The sequence below is a fragment of the Tachysurus vachellii genome, chromosome 2, assembly GCF_030014155.1.
Source record: "Tachysurus vachellii isolate PV-2020 chromosome 2, HZAU_Pvac_v1, whole genome shotgun sequence".
In the NCBI taxonomy this organism is placed as follows: domain Eukaryota; kingdom Metazoa; phylum Chordata; class Actinopteri; order Siluriformes; family Bagridae; genus Tachysurus; species Tachysurus vachellii.
The window spans coordinates 16,332,134-16,351,972 of record NC_083461.1 but is presented as its reverse complement, the minus strand read 5'-3'; the positions used below and the strand labels follow the sequence as shown (position 1 = coordinate 16,351,972).

Genomic DNA, 19,839 nt, shown 5'->3' with positions numbered 1-19,839 from the left:
TTGAGCAGTGGAGGACTTTCCTCAACACAAACTATAATTATGATTTAAAAATGCTAGCTATTACTATGAACAGTGGAAGCTGATATCAGCTACGATGGCTAGCTAGCAAAACAGACTTTTATGTCGGCATGAAGTAGGTGGAAAAGGCAAATCTATTTTCTTAACTAAATTATAAACATCATAAAACAGTAGGTTAAAATAAATTGGACAAATTTTGCTTAGGTGATGAGATGATTTCTGGCTCGAAATATAGGTAACAATGTTTTTCATTCATTCATTCATCTTCTACCGCTTATCCGAACTACCTCGGGTCACGGGGAGCCTGTGCCTATCTCAGGCGTCATCGGGCATCAAGGCAGGATTCACCCTGGACGGAGTGCCAACCCATCGCAGGGCACACACACACACTCATTCACTCACGCAATCACACACTAGGGACAATTTTCCAGAGATGCCAATCAACCTACCATGCATGTCTTTGGACCGGGGGAGGAAACCGGAGTACCCGGAGGAAACCCCCGAGGCACGGGGAGAACATGCAAACTCCACACACACAAGGTGGAGGCGGGAATACAACCCCGACCCTGGAGGTGTGAGGCGAACGTGCTAACCACTAAGCCACCGTGCCCCTAACAATGTTTTTGTTTTTTTAAATTCATTTTATTTTACTCACCTCACTGATAGCAATTATACTTTTAAAAGAAGTATATAATTAACTGTGTTTCGTGTTTTTATACCTCGGCATACAGAGCTGAATCACTAATAACTGGCTGCTGAAAAATAATGATTCATGCATATTGCCCTGAAACATTCCCTTCTACAAAGCATCACACCTTTGATAAGTTATTAAAAACAAAACCAAAAGAATCTATAAAAAGGCATCTATAAAAGGCTCACCACTGGTGAGACAAGAAGCAGGAATCCAATTTAATATGCTTTTTGGAGATGTTTTTAAATATTCAGCATTATTTGACCACAGTGATGCACTGATCAATAATTAATGAACACGAATTCTCTTTAGCACTTACATAATGCTGCAAATCAAACCAAGCAATTCTGTTCTTGCTTTAAGAAAGTACAGACAGAGGAGGTGTTTATATAAGAAAAAAAAAAGCTACATGGGAGGAGATTAAATCGTCGCATCATTTCACCTCTCACTCTCCATCCGTTTGAACCAGGCTGTTTACTACACCCCTGAAACAACTGTGTGTGAGTGTGTGTGCGAGCATGTGTGTGTGTGAGAGAGAGAGAGAGAGAGAGAGAGAGAGAGCGCAATGAGAGAGGAATAATTTTGCATTAGTTTTATAACGAGGAAAGCATTTATTAAAGTAATCTTGGCCAATCTCCATGAGAGAAGCTCACAAACCCACCAGTAATGAACATTAGAGCTGCTTCTAGCTCAGCAACGTTTGCTGCCGTGTTTTCAGTCAAAGTTAAAGCAGGCCTTGGAGATCAGAATCGCTCCGATTATCACCAGTGTGTGTGCACAGACACATCACCTCCATGCTGAGCCCTGTGCAATAAAAGCAATGAGCCACTTCTCTCTAAAGAGATGGAGGTGAGAAATGCTGGTTGTTACTGGAGAGAACCCACTTTATCAGACACTGAGCTACCCCATTCCAGGCACTGTAATTGACTGCCATGTCCAAAAGTCAATCTAATTGCTTTTTTGTTATTGTGTTAATAGCCTTGACAGCAGTAAAGGGAGCTGTCCCTCCCATGGGAGAGACGCCAGAGCACACAGACGATTAATTTGCCTCCCCATGATAATTAAATGCATGAAGGCAGAAAAAAGTCTCTCGATGACTAACGTCAAATGTTAAAGTGGGTCAAATCAATTATTTCAACATCAAGAGTGAGGAAATCAGTGAATTCACTGCAACCCCTCAAGGCAACATGTTGCCAGGGCTCGCAGCTTGGGGACGGCTGGGTTTAAACCAAAGGTAATCGTGAGAGGAATAAAGCAACATTGCACTATTTTTTACTGAAATAAATGCACAACACTTAAACACTGGTAAAGGGAACATCCACACGATGATTCAATTAAGATTGTGCCTCTGGTGAAAAATACAAAACAAGCAAAGTATGAGAAATTCAGAGGAACACAGCTGTTACGATACAGAGCAGGCATTCTTGAACGTACTACTTGCTAAGTACCATGTGGTAATCTCGTCAGATCAGTTTTGTTGTCCAATTCCTTCCAAAACATCAGATCAGTCACATATCAATATCAAAGTTTAACCTTATGTAACAATCAAATCTTATCTGATCAGCCAATTTTTTTGAGTTCCATTAGCATATGCACTTCCATGAGATGGATTTCAATTCAGGGCCGTGCGCTTATTTGGAAGCATGAAGTAGCATGCACACATTAAGTATTGATGTCCCCATCTGGTGCTTGGCGAAAACAAGAGGAAGTAGTCACGCGTGCGTGCCGTGCTCGCCAGAACACCAACCCACCCTGTCTTCCTGCTAAATCCCTCCACTACTTCAGTCATCTTACAAAGTCAATAAGAAAAGGCCTTTCATTTCATAGCAAATGAAACACACTGCATCCCTGATAGAGAACTGAAAAGAAGCGGATGGAGGATGGAAAGGCAAAGGATCACTGTCGCTGCATTCTATTAACAAGTGTAATTTAGACTGTTCCTATTCTGGGGTTTGGAAGGCGAAGAGAGGCGAGGCCATATCTTGGCTGGCAGCAGGACTCAGTGTTAGCTGATGGTATCATGGCTCCATTATGAGAGTGAGCAGCCTGACACTTGGTAGAATAGAAGCTTTTCCCCCCACCATCGGCATCCATCAATAGGGTAATTGAGCACATTTCGCTAGAGAGCGCTGACAATGAGTCTCTAGAGAGGCCATCAGCAAACCACCTACGACCTCCATTAATATTTCTCTACTTTACAGATGTGCTAAGATGAGTTTGAGCAGTGCAGCTTTTAGAGCAACCTGTAACTAGAAAATGCTATGCAAATAAGACTAACATTTTTAATCAGGGCTAAAAAAAAATATTCTCTCCAAGCCTGAACCATCAGCACCAGCCTTTCTATCAGGACCTGACCAAGGCTGAGGAAATGCAGTTCAAACCTGACCAGAGGCTACATCATTACTAATAGAACATAATAGAAAAATAAGATGTAAAATGTCAGAATCAGAAAATAAAATCAAAATAAGCAAATAATCTCTATAATTTCTAAAAGTCTGTCTTCCTATTTTGCTGCACAACATTGTAGTAAATCGAGCCTGCAGCTTATCTCGCTCATTTCCATTCTCTCTTACTCAAGTAGAAATGTCGACTGCCGTGCCAAACTCACTGTTAAGCAAAAGCAGCAATTGACCATTTCTAAAGCAATCATGAGAGATCCAACACCTTGGGTGTAATCATATTGAACCACAAATTAGGAGTGAATAGAGAATATTAGAGTTGTGATGGTGTCACGGTCTCCTCTTGACTTGCCAATTGGAAAATCCATATCCTTCTATTCCTGTCTACCAGTTTCATGTTATTTTTTGGACCTGATAAGGTTTGGACTTCATTCCTTGTGTGTCCAGCAAGGGCTCGCAGCCCAAAAACCCATCTCCTAGAGGTAGCTAGCTAGCATGTTCAGAATTGTATCATACACAAGGTGGATCAAACACAGAAGAACAAGCCATTGTGAACAAGAACTGCTGCATTACGTTTTTTGTCTTTCAGCTCATTATGACAATGGGTAAAAATACGGACACTAAGAGATTTGACCACTTTTTTCGGAAGCTCAGACAATTAAATGAAAAAAAAAAAAAAATCCTGCAGCTACAGGTGAAGAGCATGGTCTTTATCCAGGGTTTAACTGTCCACTTTTCAGAGTCTGACTTTTCTCCTGTTTCTCAATGTTTGAGGTGTAGTGTTCTAATTATAAAGCATTATGTGAGTTACTATAGACTTCCAGTCAGCTCAGAGCAGCCTGGACATTTCCTCAGAGCTCTCTTTTCAGCCTGCAGACCCTCAGCTCACTGAATGTTTTTAGTTTTTCACACCATTCTATGTGAAATTCTCTTGAGACTGCTGCCACATGAACGAATGATTAGACAGATATCCAGGTGTACTTGATTAAGTGGGCATTGCGTGTACACACAACATTTCATTATTTTTCCCCACACTGGATGGTGTGCGTTCAGATGGTCACTGAATACAATAAAATTTATTAATAAAATGTATCACCTCTACTCTAAATAGATTTCGTAGACCTCCACACTCTTCCATACCTGGGACTTGTATGATGATACTCACAGTAAAATTCAATTTATGTTTTTTTAAATAATAACAGAGTAGAAATGATCGATTTCTGCTACTGATACCTAAGCACCTTAAATTTCATGTCTCACACCATGCGACACCAGAGCTGCTGCAGGAGCTCCGTCTGAGAGCTGTTATGCTCGCAATATCCAGCTAGACTGCAGAGAAATATAACCCCTAACAATCACGTTTTCCTCTCCATACATATGAAAGAAAAACTTCTTTTGGTGCTAAAAAAGCCATTTCCATGAATGTCTGACCCCACTTTGCAAGGTCGTTTCTTCAACTTTATCATTTCAAAAAAATGTGCCGTTTCAGGCTGACTCCAAGGTCATCGCAGAGCAACTGTGTGAGAAATGTCTTTCTAAGCAATTTCAGAAAATTCTGGTTTTCCCGCAGGCAGCCTTCAGACCATCTACGACAGAATAAGCTATAAACGCCAATCAGCTCATTTCTCATCCACATGAAAAGAAAATGTGTTCACGTGAGTTCGGCTTGACACGTCACTGTTACCAGCGCAGGATGATCACAAGTGTTGACGTAAAGATTAAACCAGATTCTAGACTAACCTCAGACTCTTGTCATTACCTCTTTAAATCTAATCGCTTGACATCAACCGTCTATGTGTTGTTCTCTGTTAAGAAGAGAAACATCCTGTTAGAAGTACAACAGAGAGTCACTGTGGTAATGGAAATTGAAGCTCTGACACCAGCTGCATCCCCTGTCCTGTGCAGCATGTATTCATCACCTACAACATTAATGAAATCATATCTGAGACTCCACACACAGAGCAGCACGGTACGATATTGTAGAGTGCAGTGAACAGTTTTGTGTGCTTTATTTCCAATCTCTGCAGTATTCCTAAACAGATTTTTACACGTTACAACAGAAAACATCTCCCTGTTCACAAACCCAAATATAAACATTTATCTACTGTGATCAGACAGCAAAACACAAAAAGTACAGCTGGTAAAGAGGTAACCAGACTTTTATTCACTGCATGCACAGTGAATAAAGATGTCTGGTGTCTAAGCTGTGGTCAATCGAACAAAGATGTTTGTGGCATTGAGAACATAGTTTAGAATGTCTCCTTTCATTTTATTGGTCTTTATTCATTAAAACTGTGTAGAAACCGCACTAGACCTGAAACTCCATGCCACTGTGTTCTTATACTACACTGAAATAATGCTGCATACCACTTACCTCAGTATTAGGATGCTGGAGCTGAAATTTCCTTCAATTTTGAGCTAAAAAGTAGGTATTTAAAAGAGCAACAAGCTAGACAGCTGACTGTTCCTTCTCAAAACTGCATAGAAAACCATCGAGTTAACTTTAGAGATTTAACAAGACAATATGTTTGTATGCTAACTGACCATACCATATTTGTAAACGTTTTTTTTATTCAGGGACAATAGAAAAGCAGTCTTGTGAATATACAGTGCATCTGGAAAGGAAACTATATTCTCTGGTTATTTTTCCAGAAATTACTATAATATAGTATAAAGTTGGTGATATTATTATTATTATTATTATTATTATTATTATTATAAACAATAATACTTAATGACAAAAACAGTGATAATGTTTCCATACTGTTCTTAATAACGTTTGTGACTTAAGAAGAAAGTACAAGTCTGTTATAATCGAACCTTTTCATGTTTAATCCTTTCAGTAGAAATGAAATAAAACAATGCATGTTTTCAGAGATTCAGAGTGTGTTGTACTGCTGGCTTCAACCTACTGCTGTCAGGCTTTATGAACAGCTTGTTTGCTTGTTTGCTTGCTTGTTTGTACAATACAATTTTTTTCAACTGTTAAGAGCAAGTAAGTTGCAGAAAACTTTTTAATCTCATTTACATCATCACCTTTGTCATCGGAAAGATGTTGTCAACAATAATTTGTCATTACTCTCATCAGCGTAATTGACACAGTACAAAAAGCTTTCAAGGTTGTGGAGAGGATACTCTGCCACAGGGAGCGAACCGCATCACTTCCTCATACATGCTTGCAAAAACACATAAATAATCTCCAGCTTGCATATCTAATTTAATCAAGCAGGAAGTTGGTGACAATTATACAGCCATTAAGGAACTGCTCCTTACATATTGAGATACTACAGTAGCAGTAACTCCACTCTTAAGGCTTATCCGTTCCCAGGAGTTACATCCATTAGTATCAGGCATCTCAATTAGCTATGACGTCTGTGACATGAGACAAACACTACCGAGGAATTTAAAAGTGCACTAATTCATTCACGTGTGTTGTCACTCTACAGTAAATGTTGGATTTTTGACATTTCATGGTGCCTCATAAAATAATCTCTATACTTTTAATATATATAAAAAAAACACAATCTAAAAGCCTTGAGGGCTAATGATGCCAGATCCATTTTTCCTTGCTAATAGCAAAAGCAGCCGCAGTCTAAGACATTTATGAGAAGTGCTCAGCTGGTGCAGACAGCTGCTCCAACAGCTTCTAGGTCTGGCTAAATTTATGCTGCATGCTAATCTGATGAACACAAGGAAGAATGTAAAATAATTCACATGCCTCTGTCTAAAAAAAAAAGATGAAATCATTTCTAGTGTGACAAAAACTCAGGCCAACTACTTACCATCTGTACCGTTTTTCTTGAGTTCAGATTTCCAAGTGTGTCAAGAACAAGAAAAAAAAATCTGACTTAAAGGCTGGCATACAGATTAGCTAGCCCAAAATATACATATGTACATTTGTACGCTATGTAGATAATCATATATTCAGCATACATGGTTAAAGAAGAGATTAAAGATTATTGTTCTGGAGCATTAACCATGAATACGTACAATAAATACATTCATGTGCTAGAGAGCGATTTTTGTTTGGGCTTTTGATGTGATTTTCATTTAATTTGAATTCATATCAGCTGAAGGTTATAAATGTCACAGAATACAGACTCTTTAAATGTTTTTCTGATGTGCACTCAAACTTTCGGGCTATAAGCTCCATCATCCAGAGATTACAAGTTCGAATCCCACTGACACCACAGCCATCTGTAGCCAGGAGTCCAAAAGAGCAAAATGGGCCATGCTCTATGGGCTACTATCAATCACACTGACACTATCCTACCGAAGCATGTGTTAGCTTTTATTCTTTCTGGTAGCTGATTTATACAAGGAAGAGCTGGCTAGTGGTTGGGAATCATGAAAAGCAAGAAAATGAGGGGTGAAATGCTATAAAGGCATCAAAGTCTGATATACAGGCACAGACGTAACAGGGCAATCAAAGAGCTCTGATTTAAGTAGAAAATACTGAATCAGTGGCTTCAAAGCGCTTGACAAACCTACCTACTGTGTCATATTATTTAAAGCCAAAAAATGTTTTTCACTTATTTGACCTTTTGCGGAATATATTTTCAATAAAGAGTCACAAAGGGAATTACCACAGTTTTAATCTGTTCACTGTGTGGTCAAAATCATGCGGAGTAATTATATCAAATGAAAGTCTGCTATTTTACTCAAACAAAAACCATACCTCAAACAACAGACAATAATAAAAAATACTCCAGGGCTGCTATTTTACCTGCTGATTACATGTGACCCACACCATGTTAGCTAAGAGTACATATTAAAGCATTAAAGCAATGCAAGTAGTTGAATAATCTTTGTAACACCAATGTCCTTCAAGTTTTGAAAATAAAATACAAACTCTAATAATCATGCTTGCTTTATGCGGTACGGAAGATGAGAAGCAGTCCTATCAAGATTAATTTAGAAGCACTCCACATACCCAGATAAATTATGTGAATCCTTCTAATCAGTAAGACAGAATTGCTATGATGTTGATACAAATAATCCTAATCCAGGCTTTCTTTCTGCTCTATCAAGCACTGGAGCAAAGCCAAATAAGCAGGCAAGACTTTCAATCAAATTCAATCAAATTAAATTATGTAAGTCTTTTATCTAGGCAATTTCCCCAACACTAGCTTAAAATCTAGTTATACAAGTATATGAAGCAAATATATACTGCACTGCTTAGAGATGACTGATAGACGGCAATAAACATTGACTGTAAAATCAAATGAAAAGCCTTTTTAATTAAACCTTCACTCAATCTTACATACAACATAGGACCTATTTAAAAACATCAAAGTGTTCAACAACGCCGTAATCATAACCTAATCAATGTCAAAGTGACATTTACAACAGAACGTCTAAATCAGACGGCATTAAAGAGCTCTTTAAATAAAAAAAGTCAGTGTTTCATCAAAGGCCAGACGCACCAAATAGGCAGTAACCACATGACCCAAGTGTAAGAATTAATATCCTGGCCTATTACCTTTTGTGAAGGCACCGTTTAACTGTAATACAGCACTCAGTCTTTTTAAAGTACAGTCTATCAATTTAGCACATCTTAATTTAGCAATTTTATTCCACTCTTCCTTGAAAAATGCTCCAGATCTATCCAACTGCAAGGTCATCTTCTGTGCACAGCCCTCTTCAAGTTATTAAACAGGTTTTAGATGGGATTTATCCTATATTCGGCTCTAACTGGGCCATTCCGAAATGCTGATCTCTTCTTCTTCAGCCATTTCTTTGCTGACTTGAATTTTGTGCTTTGGTTCATTATTGTGCTGGAAGGTGAAATTTTTCTTCATCTTCAGGTCTCTGAAAGATGCCTGCAGGTTTTGTGCCAAATTAGATTGGTATTTGGACCTATCCATTTTTCCCTATAGCTTTTCTTCTCTTCAGTCCTTGCTGAAGAGAAGAAACCATGTAGCATGAAGCTGCCACAACCATGCTTCACTATTCAGTATTAGACCTGTGTACTTAGGGTACTAAAGCGGTCTTGTTATTGTATCAGACATATCTTTTTTATTAAGCCACAAACCATCCTTTGTGGTCACACTATAAAACATTTTACAACATTGCATTGTCACATGCAGAGCAAAGCCTCTTCAATGCCAAGCAGATTCACAATGCTTTGGTGAGTGAAAAATTGCAAAGAGAAAAGCAGGTTTTTGATGCACAAAAGCAGTTACACACCAGAATTCAGATTAAGAATCACAGCAATGATTACGTTGGATGAATATTGAATTAACATGGGGTGCAACAGCCTGGTTGGATGAAAAGTTCACAAACCATTTGAATCTGTTAGATCCTTTAGCCACACTGCTGTCCACTCGTCTTGCCTCTTGCTAGATCCCATTCCATTCTGAGAGATTTTTTGAGTGGTTTCAGCAATGCTAGTGTCACTATGGCTAGTGTGAACAAAACAAAACAAATGAAATACACCAACAAAAAAAAAAACTTGATCAACTTCTACACTTTTGCTGAAAACCTCTAAACAAAAGAATTATTAATAATGGTTAATAACCAAACAACAGCAAGTGACTATCACCCCTTCAACCTGGCTACCACAGGCTAACAAGAAACGGTGTTATTCGTACCTTTTACACACGTCACACTTGGCCTATTCACTTGATTTAACAAAGGGTTAACAGTAAAGGTTTTCTATTGCAGGCTTCAAACCCTTCGAGTCAATAGAAGAGCTTGAGGATGAGCAGGACGTGTGAGCATCAGCTCTTTGATTAGAGAGGCAGCATGAAACTCTCTCTCCACTGAGCATCTGCCTACTCACCTGCTGAGAATCATCAGAGGTCCTCAGCATGCAGTAGGCCTCTAAAGTCCTCCTTCATCTAAATAACATCAGATAAACGGCAGGCACACAAGGCAGACAGCTGCTGCACTCATTCGACTTTTCCATTCACTCCCCAAAGATATTCCATGAAGCTCAAAGTACACTGGAGGACATGACTTCCAGAAAGAGCTGGATAACAAAAGTGATGACACGGAGCACTTCATTATTTATCGTGTTCTTCATGCTGGATTTGAATCCCGAAGTTCAGGATTTATCAGGCAAATCAGTTAAGCATTAAATTGTTGATAATTTGTAGGACAAGCTCTCCTGGGTAATACTGGGGAGACACAATTCTTATTATGCCCTTGCTGCTTATTTCTCTCCATATATCTCCACCTGCTTTCTGTCATTTTTCAGTGTCAGAGCAAAGCTGAACCTGAAATCAAGGGCCGCAGTTGCTCTGTGACTGATGTCAAGTGAGCTGAAGAGCTGAGAGGCCGGAGGTCAGTGGATAGCTATAGTGCTGCACCTGTGTAGGTGTGAGGATTGACAGAGGTGAGGATTGACAGAGGAAATGAAAAATAACTGCAGGCAGCTAGAGCTGAACAGATCAGTCCAGGTGCTCCTCCTGAGGGCTCAGCCTGAGCTCCGGACTCATCTACAGAGCAAGAGCAATAACTGACAACACCAGTGTTGAAGCTGCCAAGTCCACATTTAACCCACAGGTGATAATTAAAATGTTAATTAACGCTGCTGGTTAACAGGTGACAGAAACTCGCTTCCCCAGACGGTGGGCCACCTGGCCCCGCGGGCGTGCTCTCTCACCTCCTCTCTCTAACACACCTCTTCTGTTAAATAAAGAACAACCTCCCTCGTGCTCGGCAGGGGTCCGTATTAGTCAAAGTAAACACTATAACCTACATTTCCCCCCCCCACACATGACCGCACACTCATTCGCACCTCTGAGCCAGAACTCAAAAGCCGGTACAAACTGGTTACCCTTAACAGGACGAGAGTGATAAGATCTGAGCCAGCGTGTAATGAATTTGAAGGATGCAATTATTAATGCTTTTTTTTCCAGCTGGGTCGGTAAATAATGGTCTTCACTGATTCATTAAGCATGGCCTTCAGGAGTAAGATGAGCACCTAGTGAGAGTTTATTCGTTCTTGTCTAGGATCATGCATCTTTTTGCATGGCATGAGATTTGTTCAATGTCTACTCATAAGAGCTTATTTATTATGAGACTAAGCATTATTCCTTCTTATGATTATAAAGTTATAAAAGGTGCAACAGGCACCTGAGTTTAAGTAAAAAAAATAGTGCTGTTTGTTTTTAAAAACTAGATTGCAAACAAACCTGTTTAACAAGTTCACCAAACCTCACCTTGTCATGGGGATTACGTGTTCGGATCATGCTGATGCCTCAAGGAACTACTAATAATCAATAATTTTATTGAAATTATTATTATTATTATTATTATTATTATTATTATTATTATTATTATTATCATTATACAGTTCTTTCCACTACAGATGCTGGGGAAAGGTTCAGCAAGTGGCCCCTCAGGACCTGGATAACTTTACAGAGGAGGCCAGCTGTTCAAACACCCCTCAACCAGATGACAGTTCCGTCTGGAGCTTTGCAACTAATAGGCCACTGAACATGGCACATTTACATGATTTTGCCTCTTATTTATGATCAAAACAGGGAAATTTGATAATGTGATAGGACAGATCCTGTCATGCAACTGTCATGCAACTCCTTAGAGAATCATTTCTACAACAGCGAGTCTGATCTAAATAAGATGAGTCAGTGCTTGAATCTGAGAAGACAATAGTGATGCACAAAACATGTCATAGGCTTTCAGGTGTTTAGATAGATTTGTTAAATAAAAGTTCCAAACAGCTGCACCTGAGTTTTAAACACAATGACGGGATGTGAAAAAGGCTTTATTTAAGCTTCAGTTTGGTGTTCACGGTCAGGTTCATGTTTTTTTCAGCTGCTACTCATCATTAAAGCAGGTGTACAGCAAGGCACATCATTAGTACAGTGCAGAAGACATGAAGGGAGACTGTTTATGTGCAGATACAAGAGCCCGGCCGCTGCGAGAACAGAGAGGTGCAGCGGAGAAAGCACATGGCAACGCTGAGGCAAATAGGGAAATTTACAACAAGAGTGCTGCTCAGTGCACAGACTGCTTGCCATATTCTGCAGCAGGCCCGAGGGGGTGGTGTACAGAGCATGTGTCGGCTATATAAAAGGTCATTATTAGGCATCTGACTGGGGCTTGTCTCTGGCTGACTTCCCTGTGGGACCACACATTCCCACATAGTGACACACACACATCCATCTCTGTAGTGCAAAGACGAGACAAAGCAACTTGTGGTTGCGATGGACTGATGCTCATCAGGCTGATTAGAGCAACAAAATGTATAATTACAAAAGTATTGCTGCTATTTTATGGTAGTAGGCACAACATCCCATTAAGCAGATCCACTGATGTGCTAAAAGACAAAATAACAAAAACAGACTTTGCGATTTGCAAAAACCCTCATGGTTTGAGTTATGCATGGTCACAGAAATAATAAAGGCACTTCACATTCTCATCTTCTTAAGCTTTATTCGGCAATTATACAGGTGTGTTCCACACCTCCAGAGCCTGGAGAGGTCATCAAAGAGTGCCTGAGGAAATTCATTCCAACTGCTTCACAAATAACCTACCATTTCTTCCAAATGTAATTAGCCATTATTTCCCTTTTTATATCTTCGATGTCAGCCTTGTTTGGCTTTTGATAAAGCCCGCTGTGCCGGCAGGTCTGTTTACAACCGCCTACAAAAGACCCGAAAGTGCTCTCTTCACACAACTCCCGCAACAGTGCTGAAGAGATGGTGCTACTTCAGCACCAGGGACAGCGCCGGACTTGCTGCTGTGGGGTGGGGTTTGGGCAGCGCTAGCAGCAGCCAAACAGCTACGCTGCTGTCTTCACTCTTCACGCTGTCGGCTAAGCAAGGCCAAGTACATGGTAGCATTAAGGTAGGCCAAGAGCCAGGCATGGTTATTATGTGTGTTTTCTCTTGCCTTACAGAGAGCCTGTGAGCTGGAAGGATGACACTCGACACTGCAACAGGCGAGGCCTGTGTTCGCCCAGACATCCCCTCATGGTAGTTACATAGATTTTTTGCCTTCCTTCGCTCTAGTTTTCTTTCCCCCTCATTTTCACTTTAAATAACATACACGGGACAAGAGAGACTGGGTAGAAAATTGTGTTTGTGCTTGCCCACAGCCACATCATGCTACACCTCTTAACTGGAATACTCCTTGCACAGCAGCTTTTCATCTTCCAGCTAACTAACTTTTATTAAAAAAAACCCTAAGGACAAGTTAAAAAGATTGCCTTCTCTGAAACTAGGCTAATGACAAACAAATTTCATCCTATTCTCTGTTGTGGGAACAAACCTTGAACAAGAGGTACACTGCTTTGAGATTTTAGCCATTGTTGGAGTTTTTATGAAAGTTCAGCATGAGTGCATGAATTACGACTTACAGTCGATACTCTGGTTGCCTTCTCTCTTCAGCATTTGAACAGCACCCACATATTTCTTCAACTGGACCTTCAGCACCTCATTTTCCCTGCAAAACAGAGAGAAGTGCCATGTGTGATTCAGTTATGCCTGCATGTCCAGTGTGACCCATCCATCTGAGTTCTTATGATCTTCTAAAATAATTTTTCCCTTTATGAGAGCTCATAATCCTCTCTAACTTCTAGAGCTCAAATATTATTTACTAAACAGAATAAAGACACCTGTGTCAAGGTTTGTAAGGAAATGTCTCTTGTAAATGACTAAATAAAGCGATCAAGAGAAATTAAAATAATATCTACAGCATATGTACCAAGCAAATGGTGCTCTGTCACCAGGGCTCATAAAAATCTGATTCAATTCTTGGAACAGCTTTACAGCTGCTGGTGAGTAACTTTCCAGAGATGTGGCCTAAGGGCTGTGAGGTGTGTGTGTGTGTGTGTGTGTGTGTGTGTGTGTGCTTATACTCAGCTTGGCTGATTCTACTGGTTTGAGAAAAATCAATCATAATCAATTCAGACTGTGAGGCTGTGAAAAGAAGCTTTCCTATTCTTGCTGAGGGCCTCTTGCAGCTTTCTTATCACACCACATTTTAAAACCTTGAATAGGCAGTGGAATGGAGAATTTCCGGAGGCGTTCAGATGGGCCAGTGTAGTTATTGGGAGCCAGTGAGCTGTGCACAATTCCAGCATGATTTAATTAAAGCTAATAAATGGCAGGTCTTCTGTGGAGAGCTGTCCACCCTTCACGTGTGTCACATTGATCTTTTCCATGGTCCATGCTGGCAGAGCCACAGAATTCAACAATTTCATTTTAAAGAAAATAAGATGCTAAAAGAAAGAGAGCACTGCTCAAATGACCACTTTACAGTCAGGCTAGAGAATACAATAAGGAAGATCAGTTATTTAATAAGCGCTACTTTTCAGTCTTAGGAGTAGATCCTACAATTAGTGAAGGGAAAAAAATTATTAGATAGTAAAATGTTTGACTTATTATCTGGAGATCATGAAAACGAATCCCGACAATGTCACAGCCAAACATGGTGAGGAGACAAGAGAGCAAATTCAGCTGTATTTTATGTCACGTCTATGTAAATCACAGTGACATTAGCCAGTTGCAGGTATCTGTGAGCCTGTGCAAGTGTGTTAAACTGCCCTGTGATGCAGCATGTGATACAGCTTGGGAGTAAGTTGGGAGGGGTAATAAATTAGAAAATAGAGGGGAGGTGAGGAGATATTTCTTACTTTCATTATACATGTATAGAGGAGATTGGAGGGTGAGGGCTGCATAACCTTGATTAGTCTATAGCAGGCAATATATACAACTGACACAAAAATAAACATAACTGCAAAACATTATTCCATTGTACATTGTACAAGTCCATGAAAAGGATGTCATTAATTTGATAAAGTAATTTTTCAATGGATTGAGGAAATTGTTCAGCTCAATAAAACATATTGCATGACATTCACATGGAAGTTTCTATACCAATAGAAAATTCAGCTGTGTAATTACTGTTTCATTTTCTAACTGTCAGATCTGACCTTTTTATCAATAAAATGAAATGATTTGATGAGCTTCCTGGAGCTTATCATCATAGTTCCTACCATTTACACAGCATGACAGAGGTGGCGGGACACACATTTTCAAAGCGAGCTTTCGCCACTGAGCTTTTACAAAATCAACAGCCCAATTCCAAAAGATGAACCCATTAAAAATGCCCTTCAAATCAAACTTCACAGAAATTTCCATCACCACATAGTTTGGGAAGGCAGAACAGTGTAACTGAGCTTTGGTCAATGTTGCACACCAAGCAGATGTCAGTAAGCAACCCTGCCACAACATAAAACCTTTGGTGAAACAGGATCACAGAAAGGATTAGGAGACCTCGCCCACTGCAGGGGAGATGAAACAAAATGAGACACACAGTGTGTCAGTGTCCTCCACACAGGTTAATAAAGGGGAAAAGTAGTTATGGCAAGGAGATGGATTTCAGATTAGATGTGCTTCTAGCACTGCTTGACTGGTCCCACCATCTCTCACAGTACAAAGTAGGGATACATCAAGACTCCTTCCTTTGTTTGATTTAAACTCATGGTATCCTTAGTCTGTGACCTAGTGTACCAGTATAGATGTGTTCACTGATAGAGACCTCAAAGCACTTTTGTACCTCACTCAAGGACGTCTTTCAGATGACATAAATGTAAATGTACTCCCTGCCTTTAATGCAGCTGTAAAGGGCTTTACAGAAGTTCATACATTCAGAATGACTTGGTGACTAGTTTCTTGAAGCTTGTCTAGAGAGAGGAAATAAGCAACTAAATTTGAAATAATATGAGGTCAAAGTCTTAGAACTCTTATTCCACTGTCACTATGTAGCAAGCCAAATATTAAACAATAATATGTTTGCAGTGTTAAGCACTGCACACTGCTGAAGAATTTGAGAGAATGATGAAATGCTCACAATTGACTTGTGACAGACATCATTACTACACTGTGAGATATTATGAATGAGTCATTGGTTTGATCTATTAGACAGGTGAGGGAAAGGCATCAATGACGTGAAAGCTAACATGGTTTACTTTGACATGACACTTTTATTGTAAATCCTGCCAATCCTGCTTCCTGCTCCCTGCAGAGGCTTTCCTACTGTGCTAAATAAATTCACTCTTCGCTTACTCTGTGTGTTATCTACATGAGATGACATTACACTAAAGCTAATGAAATGCCAGCACAACCAGCACATCTCTGACAATGAAGCACTATAAATGTTATATAATTTTGCTTTTCTGTCACAGACTGAGACAGAGACCACGTACCCACATTATGGCCACACATTTCACCCAAAACCACCTGGTCTACACTGGCTGTTTTTCTGTACCAGAGTGTTCAGTGTCATAGCAATGCAGGCAGTATTTAGGCTGAGGAGGTGCGAGTGCGTGATTGTGTTGACCAGGCACTGAGCAAAGCCCCATGTCTTAAGCACTGCCCACTGTGCACAACAGAATAAAGACTGCGCAGCTCCAAAGATCTCTCACTAAGCAGCCGGCCAAGCTGCCCCCTTATTTTTAGTCTCTATCGACTTGGCAGGATTTCATTTGAGTCAGACACTTTGATTGACTTCACTGCTCCTTCTGCTTCAGAGTCTAAAAACTGAGACCGATGAAGCCAAAATAAGACAAGCTTAAGTCACCCACGTTCTCTCCTCAAGCAGGAAGCAGGGAAATGAATGAGAGGGGATTTTTTTTCCCCCCCAGGTACAGTAGTACAGAGTACAATTTTATACATTCGTTACATAGTAAGAGCTGATTAATCACAATCTTCCTACAACCATTCAGACAATGAATGGGTTATAAATAAGCAAATATAGTAGATTATGTAAATATATGAATATGTAAATACTATATATAATATATAGTGTCAATATTTTATTATAACAAAAGAACATATATATCAAAAAGATTAAAAGACAGAAAATAACTGCCTGACTATTGCTGCTATGAGTTTGTAGCTGTGGTTGTCATACACATTGAGCTTTATTACAAGTATTAAATTTTTTTATGGTTGTTTCTAGCAAAGCCTTTCCAGTGTCGTTATTTTAATTCAGACATTAAGTAAACCTATCCTAGCATAACTGGCAGTTTCCATGCCATAAAGCAGTCTGACAGCAATTTTAAAAAACAACCTAATAATGTTCAAATTCAGTAAAAGCTCCATATGCAGACCCCAATCTGATCAGTTTCCAGCCAGCTCTCTGTACACATTGTGTCTGTCATGTAGATTTCAGAGGCCAGCAACCATTCTTTTCTAGCATGAGGGAAAAGTAATGCTTAAGTGACCTGCAATGGCACAAAGAGAAGCTTATGGTGTAACCTTTTTTTGGTGCTACAGTGATTTTGCTCATATTTAGTAAAAGTTTTTTCAACAGAACATGCTTACTGGCCGTTGCACGTGGAACTAAAAGTCTAAAACAAAGTGCTTCTACCTCCCAAGTGCCTGAACTTTGGCAGTGTGTCTCTCCTCCAGATCAGCCAGTTTCTTCTTTAGACTGTCAACTTCAAGCCGTAGTCCAGCTGAGTGCTCCATCTCTCCATCCAGCAGACTGCGCAGAGACCTGCAGCCGTCAGCACATACAGCAAACACACACACACAGAGGCACAGAGCACACAAGTTCAGACATCCGGCAGCAAATGTTCATTTCACAGTAGCTCAGTGTGACAGACTTGTGTAAGTGTACCATTTGTCCCTTTACAGCCACTAGAATGACCAATAGCATTTCCAAATAAAAGGTTAATTCTACATCGTTAATATATATATACATATACATATATATATATATATATATATATATATATATATATATATATATACACACACACACACACACACACACACACACACACACACACACACACACACACACACACACACACACACACACACACATATATATATATATATATACACATACACACACACACACACATATATATACATATACTGTATACATATATATATATATATATATATATACACACATATATATGTATGTGTGTGTGTGTATATATATATATATATATATATATATAAATAAAATACAAATAAAGATAGACTCTGTAGACAGCTGTTCAATAAAAAAATGGCAAAAGAAAAAACAATGACTCACGTGTTCTGCTCGGTGAGCTCATCCTTCCTGTTCATCATGGCCACAATAGCTTGACGTAGTTCAGCTGTAGAAGCAGAATCATTTGAAAAGAAAACCAGAATAAAACATGACTGGTGCATCGCAATTTTCCCCCCTTACAGGAAGACATGCTCAATTTCTCAAAGAACAATAAGAAATATTTTCAGAATACTCAATATATCAGTGAGGTGAGAATCAGTGTCCCATGCAGACCAATACTTTGCACATTTATGGAAACTGTTCCAGACTACTGACATTTTCATTTGAATAGCACCACGGAAATAATAAAGAGAACTTTGTGCGGCTTAAAATATCAGCCAGACGTTAATTTCTTCTAAGTGAGGGTGACATGAAAGGGTGAGACATTTATAAAAGTGCACAGCGAGAGGGTTACACCAGTGATTTCAGTTTAACAACCGACTACCTGTGACTAAGAGACAATGAGTCTTTACTAAACACTTATTCAGAGCCCAGGAGACAGTTCTCCCTGAAAGGACAGAATTAAAAATAACAAGAAAGAACAGCTATAATTGTTCAGGTAAAACAATGATTACTTGTTGTGAGGTACAGAAAATGAATGCCGCAAATCAAAAAGCAACCACGTCACGCAGCAGTGACAAAGCTAGCAGTTTCTGTTAAGATGAATGGTGAGAGTTTAGTGAAAACAAAAACAAAATCAGTCTATTTTTCATTTAGTTAAACATTGGACAATTTTATGATGTTTAAACATCAGTAAATTATTTCAACTGACAATGGTCAAAAACTGACAATGAAGAAAGAGAAAAACAACACAAATGTTAGCCTAAAAAGATCCAATAGGTGTAAAAAAAAAAAAAAAAAAAATCTAACACTTTGCAAATAAATGTTAATTATTGGTAATGCTAATTAGAAGATTGGTAATGATAATTAGAAAGTGATAAAAAAAATTTAAAAATGAGCACTCAGACTCTCTTAAATTTACTGTTTGATATATGATCTAAAAATCCATACGACCAAGCGGAGTTTCATGATTCCAGCTGCCAACACACAGTAATTACACCCTCCACTCACTTATAACCTAAAATAATGGAGATGCTCAATTTCCTGTCCTTTTTAGGTTACCGATTCTGGATGATTACACTATTATTGAGATTCTTTTTTACCAGTAAATTTACTGGCAACATAGGAAAATCAACATTGAACAAGCCTGCTGTATGCTCTGTTACCTTGTGCTTGCTTTAGCTGTTAACTGTATGGATCAATGCGGCACATGTGACATGCAATCATGACATACAATACATGTCACATGTGCTGCATATAACTGGCCTGGAGGTTGGGAAAGATTAGATAGAACATCATTGATTTGAGAAACAGTAGCCATTTGTAGGTGTCGGCTCATGGACGCCTAAGCGGGCAGTTAATGTCTTCTGCATGGCCATTCGTCTGTCTTGTGATGATACATGAGCAGCAGCGTGTCATGACAGAGCTGCAAGTCTCAGAGGAAGTATGTTAGCTTTTACCGTCCCTGTTTTTTTTAGCTCCTGTGCAATGAGGTATTGGGTGGCAAGTGGTAATGAATCAATTGTGAGAAAATAGAGCAAAACTGAATACAAAAAATTAGAAAATTTGATTTGGTATCTGTTGTTGAAAAGGTTAGAGACCCCTGATTTGTAGTGCCACTAAAAGCTTCTGCTCCAAGAGAAA

At 39.3% G+C, this 19,839-nt stretch overlaps 1 protein-coding gene across 2 annotated transcripts in view; it reads right to left on the bottom strand.

The window, feature by feature from the left end:
* snx29 (sorting nexin 29) overlaps positions 1–19,839 on the bottom strand; it is a 76,771-nt gene that overhangs the window by 45,943 nt on the left and 10,989 nt on the right. For both annotated transcript variants that reach the window (XM_060860013.1, XM_060860021.1), the window contains exons 12-14: positions 18,139–18,202; positions 17,458–17,586; positions 13,439–13,524 (exon numbers count right to left, since the gene is read on the bottom strand). In XM_060860013.1, coding sequence (XP_060715996.1) covers positions 13,439–13,524; positions 17,458–17,586; positions 18,139–18,202 — 279 coding nt within the window. The remainder of the gene's footprint in view (positions 1–13,438; positions 13,525–17,457; positions 17,587–18,138; positions 18,203–19,839) is intronic.